At 32.3% G+C, this 17,415-nt stretch overlaps 1 protein-coding gene and 1 long non-coding RNA gene across 3 annotated transcripts in view; one reads left to right on the top strand and one right to left on the bottom strand.

Annotated features, from left to right (window-relative positions):
* Nucleotides 1-17,415, top strand: part of LOC102158750 — a 102,738-nt gene that overhangs the window by 30,254 nt on the left and 55,069 nt on the right. The gene's annotated exons all lie outside the window — the stretch shown is intronic.
* Nucleotides 7,106-17,415, bottom strand: part of PCDH15 (protocadherin related 15) — an 857,865-nt gene continuing 847,555 nt past the window's right edge. Inside the window, 4 exon segments of the mRNA XM_021073535.1 lie at nt 7,106-9,302; nt 10,271-10,379; nt 11,230-11,300; nt 17,079-17,117. Of these exon segments, the coding sequence (XP_020929194.1) occupies nt 8,439-9,302; nt 10,271-10,379; nt 11,230-11,300; nt 17,079-17,117 (1,083 nt within the window). The 3' untranslated portion in view covers nt 7,106-8,438.

Below are 17,415 nucleotides of genomic sequence, written 5' to 3'. Positions count from 1 at the left end.
GACCTTTTGTTCTGAAATGGGACATAAATAAATAACACAGCAGAAGATGGGCCCAGCAGCTGATTCCGTAAAGCACAGTTGTGTTTGTATGGCTTGGTTGTTTCAAGGTAATATCCTGCGAATTATTTCAGCTTCTTCTCAGAGTGGCCCTAGGATTCCTATATCCAAACTCATTTCATAGTTATGGAAACTGAACCAGAGAGCTTGGGATGCAACCAATGGAATATTGTAACAAAGGAATGATTACAACCAAAATTTATTCATCAAGCTCCCCTCTAGATACAAACATTGGGAAATGACTGCATAATGGTAGCTTAGGGCCCAAATTATTTCAGCCCTAAGGTCTGCATATATTGGTCTCTCTTAGCAAGAGCCTGATGTAAACCTAATAATGCTATTTGGATACTTATTTCAAGCCTATGCTTATTGCTCACCAAGCAAGTTATGGCTATGCTATCTCAGTTATACAACTTAGTGTACATAAACCTTTAAAGCTTAATTTTAAATGGCATACAGTATACATGCCCTTCTTTTAAAAGGCATACATGAATCAGGAATATACATCTCCAGTATCTGCCCTTTCCCCCTCCCCCAAAAATGTCTTATCATATAAATAGTACCTGTATTTCCGGGGGAAAAAAAAAAAACACTTAGTGATTGATATTGATGATGAATTCAATAGTACAAATAAAATTATATGACAAATCAAAATCTACAAAAGCAATATCTTGGGAGTTCTGTTTGGCTTAGCAGGATAAGAACCTGACTAATATCCATGAGGATGTGGGTTTGATCCTTGGCCTTGCTCAGTGGATTAAGGATCTGGCTTTGCCCTGAGCTATGGTGTTGGTAGCAGACTTGGCACAGATCTCGCATTGCTGTGGTTATGGTGTAGGCTGGCAGCTATAGCTCCATTTCAACCCTGACCCCTACCCTGGGAACTTCCATATGCCCTGGGTGTAGCCCTAAAAGATACACACACACACACACACACACATAATAAAATTTAAAAAGCGATATTATGATAGTAACATACAGCTCTATATAAATGACATATATCTGTGTAACTAAAGTAGTTTAAATATGTGAAGATTGGCTCATAACATTTACATATATATGTATTCAGGCTGGCTAAAATTTTGTTTTTTCTCCTCATTTCACTATGATCAGTATTTTTATATGGTTAGAGAATTCGGGATCCTTTATAGGAAATGACATAGGTAAAAAAATCATTTCTAAACTATCTTTGTCAGTACACTGATTTACATAAATCACACTTGGGATTAAGAAAAAAAGCTTAAGCTAAGTTTAGGCTACATTTTAATAAACATTTCACTTTCACAGCAAATTCAAAAGAACGCTGTTAATTCAGTGATTACCCCCACACCAAAGGTGTATTTAGGGGAAGTATTTAGATTAAAATGGGACATATTTTAGATGAGCTCAATCTCTGTCCATCACATGCATACCCCAGAAAGCCTCTCAACAGTCCTCCTGTAGCCCAGGCATTGCATGATGTTCTTTAACACTGATTTTAATTTTTTAACTTATTTTTTTTTAACTATACAGAAGCCTAAGTCATAGGGAAAACATTCCATAGGTTTCTTTATTTCTCTTTAAAAATGCAAATCCTTTTTAGTACCATGGGGGAAAGATAGATTTTCTGAAAACTTAGAGTGTCTACTATGTGAAATAGGTCAATAAAATTTACACTGGCATTTCACAAGTAAAATATTAGAATCTGGCCATATTTGTGAAGAATACAAAGGATGCTTTCTAACCTTTTATTCTCTCTATATAGCATTATAGAGACGGAAAAATATGTTCAGATTAAATATATAATTTTATCTCTTAATTGAGCTGGATGTAACAATTGCCACTTCCCAATATGGTAAATTATAAAATCACCCACCCAAGGTCATGTAGTGGCAGGGCTAGAATTAACTGATTCTATTAAATGCAATATTTTTCTCAAGAACAATTATTTATGCAAGGAGGTGTGTGACTACCAGAAATACAGAGATAAAAAAATTCTGTTCTGTGATATGAAGGGCAGAAAGGCAAAGGGCCAAAAGTTTACTCTGTATTCAAGATAGTTTAGAAAATTTATTCTTCCCAATCCTGATTGTTTGAAAGACAATTGAAATTATTGTATTATCAGCTGCATTTTAAAGTTAGGACAAGCTGCATGGGAAATATGAGCATGACTAAATAGATGTATGAATAGATAAACAGATAAAGATTTAAATGAACAACTTACGAATCTCTGAAACATCAATCATGTGAAAAGACATAATGTACATTCATGTTGATGATACTTTTTGATGTATTTATGTTTTCATTTAGCATTTCTATGAACATAGCTGACTATTAACACCTCACTGTTTATGTGATTACAAAAATTGTTTTAAAAATAAGTGAATAGGTGGAATATTAGGAAACATAGTGTCTATTCTTCTTAGAATTCTTATATATGGCTGAAATGTATAAGAAAGTATAAGAGTTTTAAATTAAACATCTTCTCTCCACATTGTTCAAAGGTAAGAATTTGCAGAGCAGAACTTTTTTTGTATTGTCAAACTGAAATATTAAGCCATGTAAGTGGGAAAATAGTTACTGAGGTTTATCCCCACCTGACAGAATAATGAGAAATTATTTTTTCAAATGGAAATTTATTTTTGAAACATTGTGTAGTGAGTAACAATGTATTTTAACTTAGATTTTCTAATTCATATTCTTCATACAGTAGCATAATATTTATAAAGAAAAAAAAAACAGGTGTTTGGATAAAAGATATTGGGAAAGCAGTGAATGTGCTGATAATTTCCCAAACTATAGACAATGTTCAAGTATTCCATATATGTGCTTAAATTACCATAAATATAAAGATTTCAATGAAAAAAATACCAATTTAAAAAGTAAAGACTGTTATAAAGATCAACAAATGCAAAAATAAGAAAGGAAAAAAATAGAACAAAGGAATCAGTATTATCATCTGAGGAGAAGAAGAAATTATCAATAAAAATAGAGGTCTTCAATATTATTTTGAACCCATCTCTCAGCCTTATCTCTGTATTATTTGCAGGCACCAGTGGGCAGCTGCCCTGAGAATAGATTGTTAGCACTTTCTGCCTGTTTTACTGATTAACTGGTGTGGTGTATAAGCCCCACTCATGGTAGAAAGTGCAGAAAGTGAAGTAGAGCAAGAGAAAAAAGCAAGGCTCATGCAGTAAAAGAAAATGTCTTCCCTCAAGAATCAATATTCATTTTTTTCTAGTTTTATGATACATAAATGCAATTAACAATATTTTAATAGTAGCTCCCATATCCCATTTGAAAGAACTGCTTAGCATAAATAACATATTTTAACATTCCTGTTAACAATGTGGTTTAATAACATGAAGGACTTATCACATATAAAATTCAAGGCAAACTTTTTTTCTGGATTTAAAGAGATGCTTTTGGTCAGCCTACAGTTATCATTCTATGACAACTCTCACAGCTTATGATTAACAAAAAAGATAATTTGAAAGAGAAAGATTAGCATCTGTGATTTGATTTGATGGTCTCTGAGTCACAAATGTCCTATCACCTGGATTCTGTTTTTTCATTCTTAGTTCCCTTTGCCCTTCCTGCCCACAAGACCTTCTCTTGAAATCAACAAGTTTTGCATTATTATAGTCATATCAGTTTGTTGTCATCTTAACCAACCAAGACCTGCTATTTCTTATGCCTGACTGAAAGCTGGTACTGATTAAGGACAACCACAAAAATTGCTATGCCTATCTAGGAAAAAAAAAAAACACCATTTCTTTATAAACATTTACATAGAAATATCATTTGCATGAAGTATTCTTATGTTAAACATACTTGAATAGCTTCCCTGGTTCCACAATTTTAATCCTGAGTCAGAGTTTTACAGAATAAAGTCCTATCAAAGTTACTATTCAGTCAGTCTGGATTTATGTAGTTAGTTGGTAATGTTTTTGCTGCCATGTATACTTTCTTCAAAATATACTGACCAAATATTTGATTTGGTAGCTCTGTGTAAATATATATATATGTGTGTATATATATATAGATAGTATATCTATCTATATATATATATAGATAAATCTGTATACACACACACACATATATATAGCCATTAGCTTAGGGACATATTAACTTCATGATTATTTTTACTGAAATGATCAGCTGAAATATGTCTGCTAAGTAGCTTGAAATATTTTGCATATTTCCTTATAAAAACTGAGCTTTAACATACAGTGACATCTCATATATCAGGGTATTAGTCTTCTGTCAACTTTCAGATTTCGAGAATAGTGCTGAAATCCCAATAGTGACCCCACCAAAAGCTTCTTAGAATCACAAAATTTTTGATTGAATCCACATACTTGATCCCTGTCTTAAGTTCAATGATTTTTCAATAAAAACAAGCAGAACAGAGACAAATTTTCTCACCAGGAGATTTGAAGTAAATTGGAAAGATGAATTTAGAGACAGGCATAATGACAAAATTAAATAGCACAGCCTGAAATTGGAGAAAGAGAAAAAACATACATAAAGCTCTATGCAGAGAGAATACCAGGATGTTAGTTTAGATGACCCTGGGACATTAATTAGGAAAGTATTAAATTATATTTATTAATTGCTGATTAAGAAAATATAATATGCTTAATATAATTTCTATCCAAAATATTTTATACTAAAAACAATTGCTTTGGTGTTTCAAGGAGAAGGCCCTGGAGTTCAGTGGTATAGATAATAACTTCTCAAAATTTAATACAAACTACCATGGGATCTTGTAAGAACATGATTTCTTGTTTAGCAGACCTGGGAGTGTGGGCAGGATTCTATATCTCTAACAAGCTCACAGTTAATGCTGATAGCTTTTCTGGCAAGGGTGTAGAATGCATTAACTTCCAGTGATGTCAGATAAATGAGATATTACTGAATTCAAACTCAATACTTTTTTGAAATTTGGAATTACAACATACTACTCATAAATTGGTAAGTTTATGTTACATATAATTCATTCACTTCAGAAATAAGAAAATAGCATTATAATAAACTAGTTTTAAAACATGAAACATATAGAAGGGAAATAGCAATGCATTATTCAATCTTTCAACCCTATAATAAGCATGCATGGGAGAATTTTATTGAAATCTGAACTTGGTCAATACTGTGCAAAATTTGAGGAGAGCTACATCTATAAAACACTAAGTCATACCCAATAGAATTTTGAATACTCAAACTATATTGTTTCATTCTTTTTACATTGGAGAGAATACAACACACAAGGCAAGTTTAGGGATTTTTTTTTTTTTTTGAAAGGCTATTTTGTTTTCATTTCAATTAATGGTGAAACACTGTGCTTTGTTCAGTGGTAATAATTCAAAACTGTTCTTGGATTAAAAAAAAAAAAGCCCAGGTGGTCATTTTGTAGTCTGCACTTTATGCACATAAATATATGTGCATTAAAATATTTTATAAATAAACTGGTATTGGGAGAAGAGAAATACTATAATACACTTGAAGCTATGGATTTATATAGTCTTTATAGGCATATCACATATTATATAAATCCCTGACCCTGATAAATTCCTTTATACTGAATTAATAAAATATTCATGTTCAGTGACATTAATATGAGACTTCTTTGACTTTACTATATCTTCCATAACAAAATTGTGGTTCTAGATGCATTATTGCCTATTTGACTCTTTCCCACCTCAGTAAGCTTTTGTTCTGGTGCTCCAAATAATTTAACTTCAAATGGCTACACTAATTGCCTACTATGCTTAGCATGGGTAGAATGTTTATAAAGGGAAACATTGGGGGGGGCACACCAGGGGAAATTGTAAACATTATTTATAAAAGAGATATGACTTCAATGTTGTTTAAAAGGTCTATATATATATATATATGTAAATGTGTACATATATATGTAAAATTCTGCAAATCTTTCATTGGACAATAAAGAAAATAGACTCATGATTCTAAATAATTTGCAGAAGATTCCCACATTAACTATTACTTTGTAATTCTATCTTTCATTTAAAAAAATCAGAATGGTATAGATGGCAATTCTATAAACTTATTACCTGTAAAATCCTCTAATATAAATTTTTCCCATTTTTTATGAAAAATAAAATTACATGTACCAAAACAGGTTCCATGAAGCTAGAGATGGAGAATAATCTATATTAGTCAACAAAATATAAATGATTACTTAGTAAATTATTTCTTGTTTATTAAAATGAAAAAATTTCAAGGCTCAACAAAACAGCTAAATGTTTAAATGTTATATAGTGAATTGAGAGTCTGTCCAAAAAGATTTTTCTGGGACAAACAATTAATTGATACAAATGTAAGTGCAAATCTGTCTTTTTTTAAAGCCTATTTTTCAAAGTTATAGCTTGTGTGCATGATATAAATCCCATACGTTGTTTTGTCAGTGACAATAAAAAGTGCAGTTTATTAAAAACTGAAGTAAAAATTAAAATAACTTTTTAAAAAATTCCCTCACAGTTTTGTCATTGGTATATGGAGGTTGTTCCAGGGACCCATCCAAAGCTCCTCATCATCTGACTGCGTATGGTCACTATGGAATTCCAAAGCCTCCTTGATGTTCTTACTGTCAACCACAGACTCCTGTTGCACTGTGCTTTTCAGCCTGTTCCCCAATGGCTTCACTGCGGTACTGTCAGTCCCCACATGGCAAGGGGCAAATGTAACCAGAGTTGGTCTTGAATTCATTTTTTCAGTAGAAAACGGCCCCTTCGATAATGTGTTCAGGGGAACATTCTCCTCATGTGTCACTGCCAACTTGTCTATTTTCTTAAAGTGCTTCCCCAGTCGAACAGGGGAAGTAACTTTTAAGTTATCGGTGAGGCAGGCACGGCGGGTTCTTACCACAGAACCATTCTGTGCAATGTATATATTGCCATTGATATTACTGTGGATATTAGGATTGTGAAGACGGTTTCTCTGACATTCAGGAGCGCTGTCTTCTCCAGTTGAGCTAGTCTCATACTCTCGATCGACAACTAATTTGATCATTCTTTTTCTTGCCCACTGTCAAGATTAAAAAAAAAGTGAGTCATTACCTAAAGAATTAAAAGAGTAAGGATTACAATGCCTGTGAAATTCAAAACCTTTGACAGAAAGCTAACAAAGGTAAATAACTCAGAAGTTAAGGGAAGAACTTCTTTATTAATTCATTTCTTTTCTACCAATTCTTCATTGCTTTTAGAGCTTAATAACTTCTGGAAAAAAAGTTGCTGAATTAGAATGTAGACGTTTCAGGAAGTACCTGTATTCGTTTAGATCCAATTACTGCTCAACCATGAAAAAAAGGTATACTGGTTATATTTAAGAATGTGATCCACTGTTTGACAGTTGCTATGCTCTTTAAGAAAGTTAAATTGAAAGGAATGCCCAGCATTATTAGTATATTCTATTCACATAATACTTCCATTCCTAATATTTTAAAGGTACTTGACACTTGTAATATTCTAATTCCTAATTAATCCTCCATTATTAGCCAAAACTTTTGTATAATTTAATGCATTTATTCATTTGAAGCATTCTGATTTATGGGTCATACTATTTCAATATATGTTAACTTAAACAAAAATATCTTCCCTTCCTATGGTATTTATTTGGTAATACACAAAACCAAAACCAATGATTATAAATTTTCCTTTCGTAAGTAACTGGAACATAATGGACATTTCCACAAATTTATTTTTCTTTTACCGATCCACACTAGAAATGGCAAGGTGTAAACGTTAAAAAATACTTGGTTATTCTTAAAATAGTATTGCATTTTGGGGATATGTGAACTACCAACATGTTATACTAAGTAAGCTATGCTTTTGGATTTCCAAAAATATAGTTCAAAATTAATCATGTTACCCATAAAAAATTGTAAGTTACAATTTAATTTTTTCTAAATCTATTTTAATTCACACTCAGAAAAGAAATAGTAATAAATTTTATTTTTTTAAAATTTATTCTAACTCCTAATATTTGAAAGTGCCAGCTATAAACCTAAACACATTCATGGTATTTTTGATAATACCTTTGCCAGCTGAAATGTACATATATGCAGAAGTAGACTTGCAGAGCTCTCATTTGTTGTAGCTTTTCTTAAGGATTTATTTTATATATAAAGATATAAAAACTGATTGCATGTCTTCTGAATTACTAAAATAAAAAAGATTAGTCAGATTTATCCTGGTAAATTCTAACATACAAATCTATTTGGATAGCATATATATTCACTTTTCTGGCATGCTTCTAATCTTAAATCAGATAAAATTCATGATCAATTTCCTCCTCTTCAAGTGTCATTTCAGAGAACACACAGAAAGCACTGCACACAAGAGCACTCATCACTGCAAAACTTTCACCTACTGTGATCTTTTTTAAAGAGCTGTGTTGTAACCTTCTGAGTTTGCTCCTGGGGACTTCTTTTGGTTTGCATGCTTGCTTGGGTCATACTCTGGCACCTGAAAGCCCCAAGGACCTCCAGACTGGCTTTCACTACTGATGCTACTACTGCCCGATTCTGATTCCTCCTCACTTTCCACACCTCCCTCCACAGAAGCTGACTCTGCACTGCCCTCCTCAGTGATATGTTGAGATTCGAGGTCTATTGGTTCTTCCACAGGGGCCAGTTCACTTTCTTGAACTTCTGCTGGGCCTTCTTCTTCCTCCTTCACTTTCGGTTCTTCTGGCTCTTGAGGGGGCTTCTCTTTTCTGCCTTTTACTTCCTTGACCTCTTCAACAACAGGCCTTCTTCTTGCAAGAACAATGTTTTTCCTTGCCTTTTCTCCTTCTGACTCTGTGGATTCTGATTCTTCTGACTCAGGGGTGGAACTCTCTTCTTCCTCAGAAGGTGTCTCCGACTCAGACTCCTCTTCCGTTGTCTCCGACTCGCTGAACTCAGATTCCTCTTCACTGTATTCAGTATAGTCGCTGGAAGATTCCTCCTCCTCTGATTCTACTGTGCTTTCTGTAGCTTCCTCTTGGTCCAAAGTTAGTTTCAAATAATCTTTATCTTCTTCCTCAAGACGTCTCTGCCACTCTTCATCCTCAAGGTGGATGACGGCTCTTCTATCAGCTAGTCCTTTAACTTTCTTAAAAATCATGGGGAATATCCTGGCTCTCTTCCACGTCGTGTATGTAGGCTCAGCTGCTGGTGGCTTTTCAATAGTGACAACTACTTCTTCCTCCTCACTAGGCTCTCTGATTTCAACTTTGGGTTTTCTAACTTTCTTTGCCTTTTCCTGAAAATCATGAAAATGCAATTGCACTGTCAGCTGGGGTATAGTTATAATGTGACCTTGTCCCACATAAGCAGGAATGAATCTGCAGGGTCATAACTTCAGAGAATAGTCACACAATTCTCTACCATTTATAGATAGAAGATGATCAAGAAAAGGTAAATTATTTTATTTTAGCTTATACCTTACAATACCAAAATTTAATGTTTTCTCATTTTTTTCTTATTCAAAATCTATTTTGCATCTTAGATCAAGGAAGAAAGAAATAATTAATCATTACCTCTTCTTTCTCCCATTCCTACCTAGACTTTGAATAATATTTTTATGTATTTTCTTTAGCACAATTTTAAGTAATCAGGAAATTATGATAGTTTATCTGAAAAGCTTATGTAAAATTTGACTATTTTTAAAATTTTGAAAAGGGTAAAGCTAACGTGACATTAATTTTTTTAATTTTTGGATAAGTGTTTTAAGTAAACATCCCAGGCAAAGTATAAGAATTTGATATGTATGAATTTGATAATTTAAACTTAAATATTATAATTCCATTAAAATATTGGTGATTTTATTTTTATTTTTCTATTTTAATTATAAGATGAAAACTATATTTTTTCATGATTTTAGGTTTGCTAGACAGTATAGTAGAAAAACCACTGCTTTTCAAAATACTTTTTTACATATTTGATTATCATATCTTTATGGAATAACATTTAGGATTTTTATAAAATACAAATTTCATTGTGGCTTTATTCCAAGTGTTTAATAATTTATAATGAAGAAATAAACTTACATAAAAATTTCCTCCTATAGACAAGACAATGAAATAGCTAGTGTTATTAAATTTCTATGGTAAACAAGTACTAAGTAAACAGGATTTCTGATTTTTGAAATGTTGTAGCCTGCTTCTTAAATAGTGCTAAAAATATTATTTTTTGAATATTAACATTACATAAGGAAATTACAGTAATTACCTCTTCCTCCTCATATTCCTCCTCAGCTTCACCAACCACCTCACCATATTCCTCTTGTCCAGCTGGTGGTAACAAACGACGGCGACTTCCATATTGAGGCATTTCATACCTGTAACAGAAACTTACAACTTTAAACATTTTTTTTATGTGGTCTGTGTTGTTATGACTGATCTCTGTTTTCTTCTTTTTCTTCCATATTCAAACATCAGATATGTGTACAGCAGCTATTGGGTTCCTTGTAAACTAGTTAAAAAACCATAGAGAAGGAACTACAACCTGATGACCAATGATTTTTGCCATAATGGGACCCTGGAATAACAAGAAAAAGAGTTGAGTTATTTCAGATTTAAGTTTTAGGACAGACTAGAGTGAAGAGAAAGCATATTGTTTCTTAATTAACTGAAGAATTTAGGGCACAAAATAGATTCTTTCTAAAAGTATGGTAGTTTATTCAGAACATAAAGTCTCAGTTTAAAGATCTGCTTCAAATATAATCTGTAATAGTTTTTATTTTCCTTTATGTTTAAAAAGCAGTTAAGTGTGTAGGACTGACTTTTGAAAAGCTTATTACTGGATTCTAAAGTATGTTTTTCTTAATTTCTCTTGGGCAAATCTTGAGGCTGACTGGTTAGATAAAATGTTAAATATTTAATATGAAAGAAATGGTGAATTCAGGAATTGAGCAAATATGTTTGACTTCTATTTCTCATTTAAATAATTTAAATAGTTTTATCACATCTTTATAAAGTTTAGTCAATTATCAATATAAACATCAAAACATTTCAATATAGAAAAATGGTTAAAACTTGATTGAAACTAAAACTGGATACATAACTCATTTTTAAACATGAAACTGATGAAATGACATTCATAAAACAAATGCTAGTAACAATAAGCACTTAATACCTCCTTATTAATAAAAATATTAAGATACTGGATAAAAAAATCTGAAGATGTACCCATGCTCATAACTGTAATAATCTTGTCCATATTCCTGGCCAGGATCAATTCCAGACTCCATGGATAACTCCTATTATTCAAAAAGAGAAATTGCATTTGAAAATAAATTCTTTCACACATTTTAGCTCAAAGTCAGATTTCCAGGCCTAGTATTTGATGATTCGCAAAACACTGCTGCCAGAATAGCTTTAATTACAAATGTTAGTTAAACATATAAAAATCTATATATATTTGGCTGTAACTATTTTACAGGAAATGAAGTTATGCTATTGGAATTAAGGAGAGGAAAGGAAATGTTTTTCTAATGGTAAATATGCTAAAGATTGCAGATAAACATACTGTTGGTTCTTAGATAATTTTTAAAACTATCAATAGATAGTTAATATTTCAATCTATTTAACATATTAACAGACATTAGCCTTGAAGAATATTATAACATTATCTTCACAATTTCTTCATCCTGGTAACAGGTTTCTAGTGTCTAGAGCACTTCTATTCATCAAAAGCTATTCTTATGAAAGGAGCTGAAAAATAATCATTTATAATTAATAAAAAATTGTTAATATATGATATCTCCCAAGGATACTAACATTTTACAACAAAGTTAACTCTGAATTTAAATTCTTTTTTAAGAAATTTGTTAGAACAGGGGCCCTTTCAAGGTTTCCAGTTATAAATTTCAGGTAATATTTATTTTTGTCACTCTACATTTATGGAAAAATATTTTTCATGAGATACACATATGAAACTAATTTTAAATAACTATTAAAGTAATTTCACTACTTTTCCCTCTTTAATTCTATTTTAACATTTCTATTAATTTGCAATGAAATAAGAAAAGGGAAGGAGGAAAAAGTATAGGTATTCACAGGAAAGCCAGTGAATTCTTATTTCTAAGATCACATATTATGTATAAGAATTAATTTCATTGATCCAGGTATAGAATGAATCAGGAGAAGAAGTCCTCTGAGGACACATATATATATATATATTTTTTTTTTGCCTTGCCCATGGTATGAAGAAGTTCCTGGGCCAGGGATTAAATCCAAGCCACAGCAGTGACAATGCTGAATCCTTAACCATTAGCCCACCAGGGAACTCCATGATTTATCATTTAAAAAGTATAGAAATTCACAGCCTTCATGATAGAAGTAGACAATAACCCCCACTTGTGATTTCTTTGGCAAACATTTAAAAATAGTGATTAGTTGCTGAAATTCTAATCAAATGCTCTCAAAAATCTGGGTTTTGATTTTTTTCAAAAAATAAAAAGATGGCAACACTGGCCATGAATTTAGTTGTTATATACTTTTTATAGCAATCATATTCCTTCCTAGTTACTGCTGTGTCCTCAATCAGGCTATTTTATATCTAACCCATAGTCACAATAGGATGCCCCATCAGCTTTTTTTTTTTATTACATTGAATAAACTCCATTCACTTTACATTACTCTCTAGATTTTTATAAGTTTGCAGCCCCTCTACTCTACTAATGTACTATATGATGACTTTTTGTTACACTTTGTGAATTAATAACAAAGGAATACAATTTTGATGTTAGAATGGATTCAGTTTACTTACAAGAATATCAAAAAGTAAAAAAAAAAAAAAAATCAGCAAACCATGTTGTGGCGGGGACATGGAGCAACTGGAACTCTCATATACTTCTGGAGAGTTTATGAATTAGCAAAATTATTTGGGAAATGGTTGGGAATAATACTTAAATCAACTATAAGCATCTCTTTTCATGGAAATTCATTTTTATTTTAGTTTATGTTCCCGACATAAATATGTAATATTGTGCACCAAAATACATCATTTGTATCAGCTCAGTATAAACTGATACAAACTTGAGATAAACTCAATACTACAGCACACAACAGAGATAAATCTCCCCCAAAGAATGATGAGCAGTAGGTTCTTACTGATCATCTATTTTACACAGTAGTGTTTGTATGCTATTCACAGGGAAATCTACTCAATAGTTTGTAATAACTTATACGGAAAAAGAGTGGATACACAGATATAACTGCTTCACTTTGCTGTACACCTGATACTAATACAAGGTTGTTAAGTCAACTATACTTTATAAAATTTAAAAAAAGAAAATGGATAAGCAAAAGAAGTCAGCTACAAAATGAAACATATTATTCTATATTATTCTATTTATGTAAACTTCAAAAGCAGAAAAATCAATCTGAGTGTTAGAAGCCAGATGAAAAGTTTTCAGTTAGCAATAATAACCCCTTGGATAAATCCCATTGGCTACAATATTGCCCCTGGGCAATAAATGGCTACATTTAGAAAGAAGGAAATCTCCCCTTTGGGACAACAGCATGAAATGGACCTGGAGGGCAGTGTGCTAAATGAAACAAGCCAGGTAGAGAAAAACAAATACTGTATGATATTACTTAAATGTGGAATCTTAAAATTATAAAAATAAAAGTCAAACTCATAGAAGCAGAGAGCAAGAAAGTGGTTGTTGAGTGGAGGAAATAGGGAAAGGATGGTAAAAGTACAAATTTTCAGTTATAAGATGAATAAGGCCTGAGAATTTAATGTAAAACTTAATAACTACAGTTAATAACATTGTGCCATATGACTGAAATTTGCTGAGAGGGTACATACACTTAAATGTTCTCATCAAAAAATTTTTTAAAAAGATAAATATGTTAAAAAAGATAAAAATGATGGATATGTTAGTCAACTAGATGAGGGGGGTCCTTTCGTAGTGTATACATACATGTGTAAAATCACCACATTGTACATATGAAACATCTTACAATTTCACTTGTCAATTGTACCTTGATAAAGCTGAAATTAAATATATGTAGAAGCCAAGTGAGTGGTTAGGGAAAGAAGAAATAATATCTGAATGTTGACATGGAGGGGCTTCTGGAGACTTAGTATGACATGGACACTCTCAAAGTTCATTTTTCCACACTATGATTTTGTGTCTGTAGTTTTATTTTAAAAAAAAATGTTTATTATAGGAAAAGAGTGGGGAATGAAGTCAGTTCAGACCAATGAGAATTTGAGACAAAGTTAAAGTCTAAACTTGATTTTTTTCAAAATAAATAGTTTAAAAAATAGACATGTTTCATATTGGTAGGCTTAGACTTTTAAGGTATTCAAAACCCAGTATAATTATACTCATTTAAATAAAGCCAATTAAGGTATTCAAAACCCAGTATAATTATACTCATTTAAATAAAGCCAATAGCTTGTTCTCAGAAATAATACTTTTAAACTGCTTGGCCACTGCATGTTTAATCTAGTATGTAGGGAGACTGAGAAAAGACTGCCACATGATTTTGAGGTTGAAACCTAAATGTCTAACAATGGAAGAACATATAAAGAAAATGTGGTACTGGAGTTCCCATTGTGGCTCAGTGGTAATGAACACGACTAATATCCATGAGGATGCAGGTTCGATCCGTTACTGGAGAACATCCATTATTGGAGAAAAATCCATTACTGGAGAACAGAGCATCATCTTTAAGAAAATGCAGGAAGGACTTGATGACCGTTAAGATCCCTAAGTTGACCTGAGAAAACAAATGTTGGCCTTTCTTGCTGTTCCACACAGTTCCTGTTGCCAGTGGGTCAAGGATCCCGAGTTGCTATGGCTGTGGTGTAGGCTGGCAGCTTCAGCTCTAATTTGACCCCTAGTCTGGGAACTTCCATGTGCTGCAGGTATGGTCCTAAAAAGAGAAAAAAGAAAAAGAAGAAAATGTGGTACATACATACAATGGACCATTATTTGACCTTAAAAAAAGAAGTTCTGTCATATGATATAACATAGATGAACCTTGGGAACATTGTGCCAAGTGAAATAGGCCAATCACAGACGGACAAATGCTGCATGATTCCAATAACATGAGGTATCTAAAACTGTTTATCTCATTCTCATAGAAGGAGAAAGTAAACTGGTGGTTGCTAATGGGTGGGGAGAGGGGGAAATGTAGAGTTGCTATTTAACAGATATAAAGTTTCAATTAAGCAGGATGGAAAAGTTTTAGGGATCTGCTCTACAGCATTACACTTAAAGTTAAAATACTATATTACACACATAAACTTGTTAGGAGGAAAGATCTCAAATTATGTGTTCTTACAACAAAAAGAAATGGTTTTAAAGAGTTGAATTTTAATAACTTCTTGCAAGTAATAAAATATATATGTATGGGAACATAATGCAACTGGTTAGGTTTCAGATTTTAAAAGAAACAAATAGTTTTCTTTACAGACATGCACTTTTTTTTTTTTCCCTGAAGGGTGAGTGAAACTCAGCTCTTGCTAGCTACAATATATATCTGGCATCAAATGACTTAATATGTATCTATCTTATATTATATATATATATATATATATATATATATATAAATTATATATATGATTGAAGCAAGTGGGAAGTAACCTAGAAAACTCAGTCATTGATTCAGTCAGTCATTCTGTGGTCTGAGTTGTATAGGGAGATATAGGAGCTGGTAGAAGGGTCCCTCCCAGATAGGTATACCATCCATTACTGGAGAACAGAGCATCATCTTCAAGAAAACAGGAAGGACTTGATGACCATGAAGATCCCTAAGTTGGCCTGAGTAGACAAATGTTGGCCTTTCTTGCTGTTCCACACAGTCCCTATTGCCGTCCCCTTAGCAAGTAAATACTAGAGTTAAGGAAATCATGCTAAGTAGATTCCTAAAAGGTGCTTTTGTGGGCAGATCAAAAGCTTAATATTATTTTTTAAAAATTAATTTTGCTGACCACACAAAGACATAGAATTAACCTACTGAACAAAGTATAAACATTTATACTGATGCAAACAAAACAACAGTGACTGCTATTTACTTGAATTTCTTCCCAGTATGTTCTTGCTGAGCTCAGCTTATATATGAAATATCGTGGCAACTGTTATATAAATGATGAAGTTAATGCTAAGGAGGGTACATATCTTGATTAAGATCTCACATCTGGTAATTGGCATTTGGATTTTAACTCTGAGTTATCTGAACAATCTATGGAGATGTCTCTGGAAATTTTTGCTAAAATTTATAAAAATTGAATATTCCTGCCAATCAACCTATAGATTTGGGGGAGTAAATTCTAAGCACGGGATGCCTAACTTCAGCAAAGTTACGATTTTGTTGTTGAGAGGAATAAAAGGAATAAATTTTAAGTGGAGCTTATACAATACTAAATTTGACAAGGAAAGAGGTATTTTAAATTAACATTAGTTTGTTTTTTTAATTTAGGAAGTGAGAACAATAAATAAATTAATGATATGCCTTTATTTTATAACTCCAAATATTTTTTCTTCTTACAGAAGAAAACATCATAGGTGTTTTAAAATAGATGTGCTCAAAAGCAGTGTTTTGAAATAGCATTTCAGTGATCGAAGTCTTTATCATAACTCAATTTCTACTTTTGTTATTTCAGTACAGATATCAGCATTCTTTCTTCAGACTTTGCCTCCCCTAAATTTGATGTCAGGGACAGTTCTGGTGAATCTAGATTCACTAAGACAAGTGACTTATCAAGTTTATGATTTGTTCCATTTAAAGATCTCTTGTTTTAATAGAAGTAAAGGTCTTATTTACCTAATTGCCAGAGAATGAAGCTAAAAATGTAGAATTTCAGCACCAGAAAGCAGTATGGAAGTGATTTGCTTGCTTATTTTTTTGCTTCTTCTTCTTTTTTTTTTTTTAATTCTACAACCACCTCTTTCCTCTCTTGTAAAACTATGCCACGTTGGTGGCCACCCACTCTGCCCACGTGTAAGATGGACCTCAAAGTCACATGAAGTATCGTGAAGGCTCAGTGAGGTTGAAAAGGAAAAGAAAATTGATACCTCTGGTTTAAGAAGAGAAGGCCTCAGCAGTTGTTGTTGCTGCCAAAGGAAATTAAAATAGAAAAAAGTTTAGAAAATAATTCAGATGGAAAAGGTAGCTTATGACTGAAAAGAAGGGAAAAAAAGGCCACGGCTTAAAACTCGTTACCTTGCTATATGATTTATTGTTCATGGGATACCTTCCAATAGCATTAAATAATATTTTGACCATTTATGTTGGAACAAAAACACCTAAGAATTGTGTTTAAATTTCATCATTATTTTAATTAACATCAAAGTTAATAACCTTAGTAAATAAAAATCTATAAAATTTTTTTGGTTTAAGCTTCTTAGTGCA

The sequence above is a fragment of the Sus scrofa genome, chromosome 14, assembly GCF_000003025.6.
Source record: "Sus scrofa isolate TJ Tabasco breed Duroc chromosome 14, Sscrofa11.1, whole genome shotgun sequence".
Classification (NCBI taxonomy): Eukaryota; Metazoa; Chordata; class Mammalia; order Artiodactyla; family Suidae; genus Sus; species Sus scrofa.
Note: the sequence above shows the minus strand (reverse complement) of the source record. Positions and strands in the feature narration are given on the sequence as shown.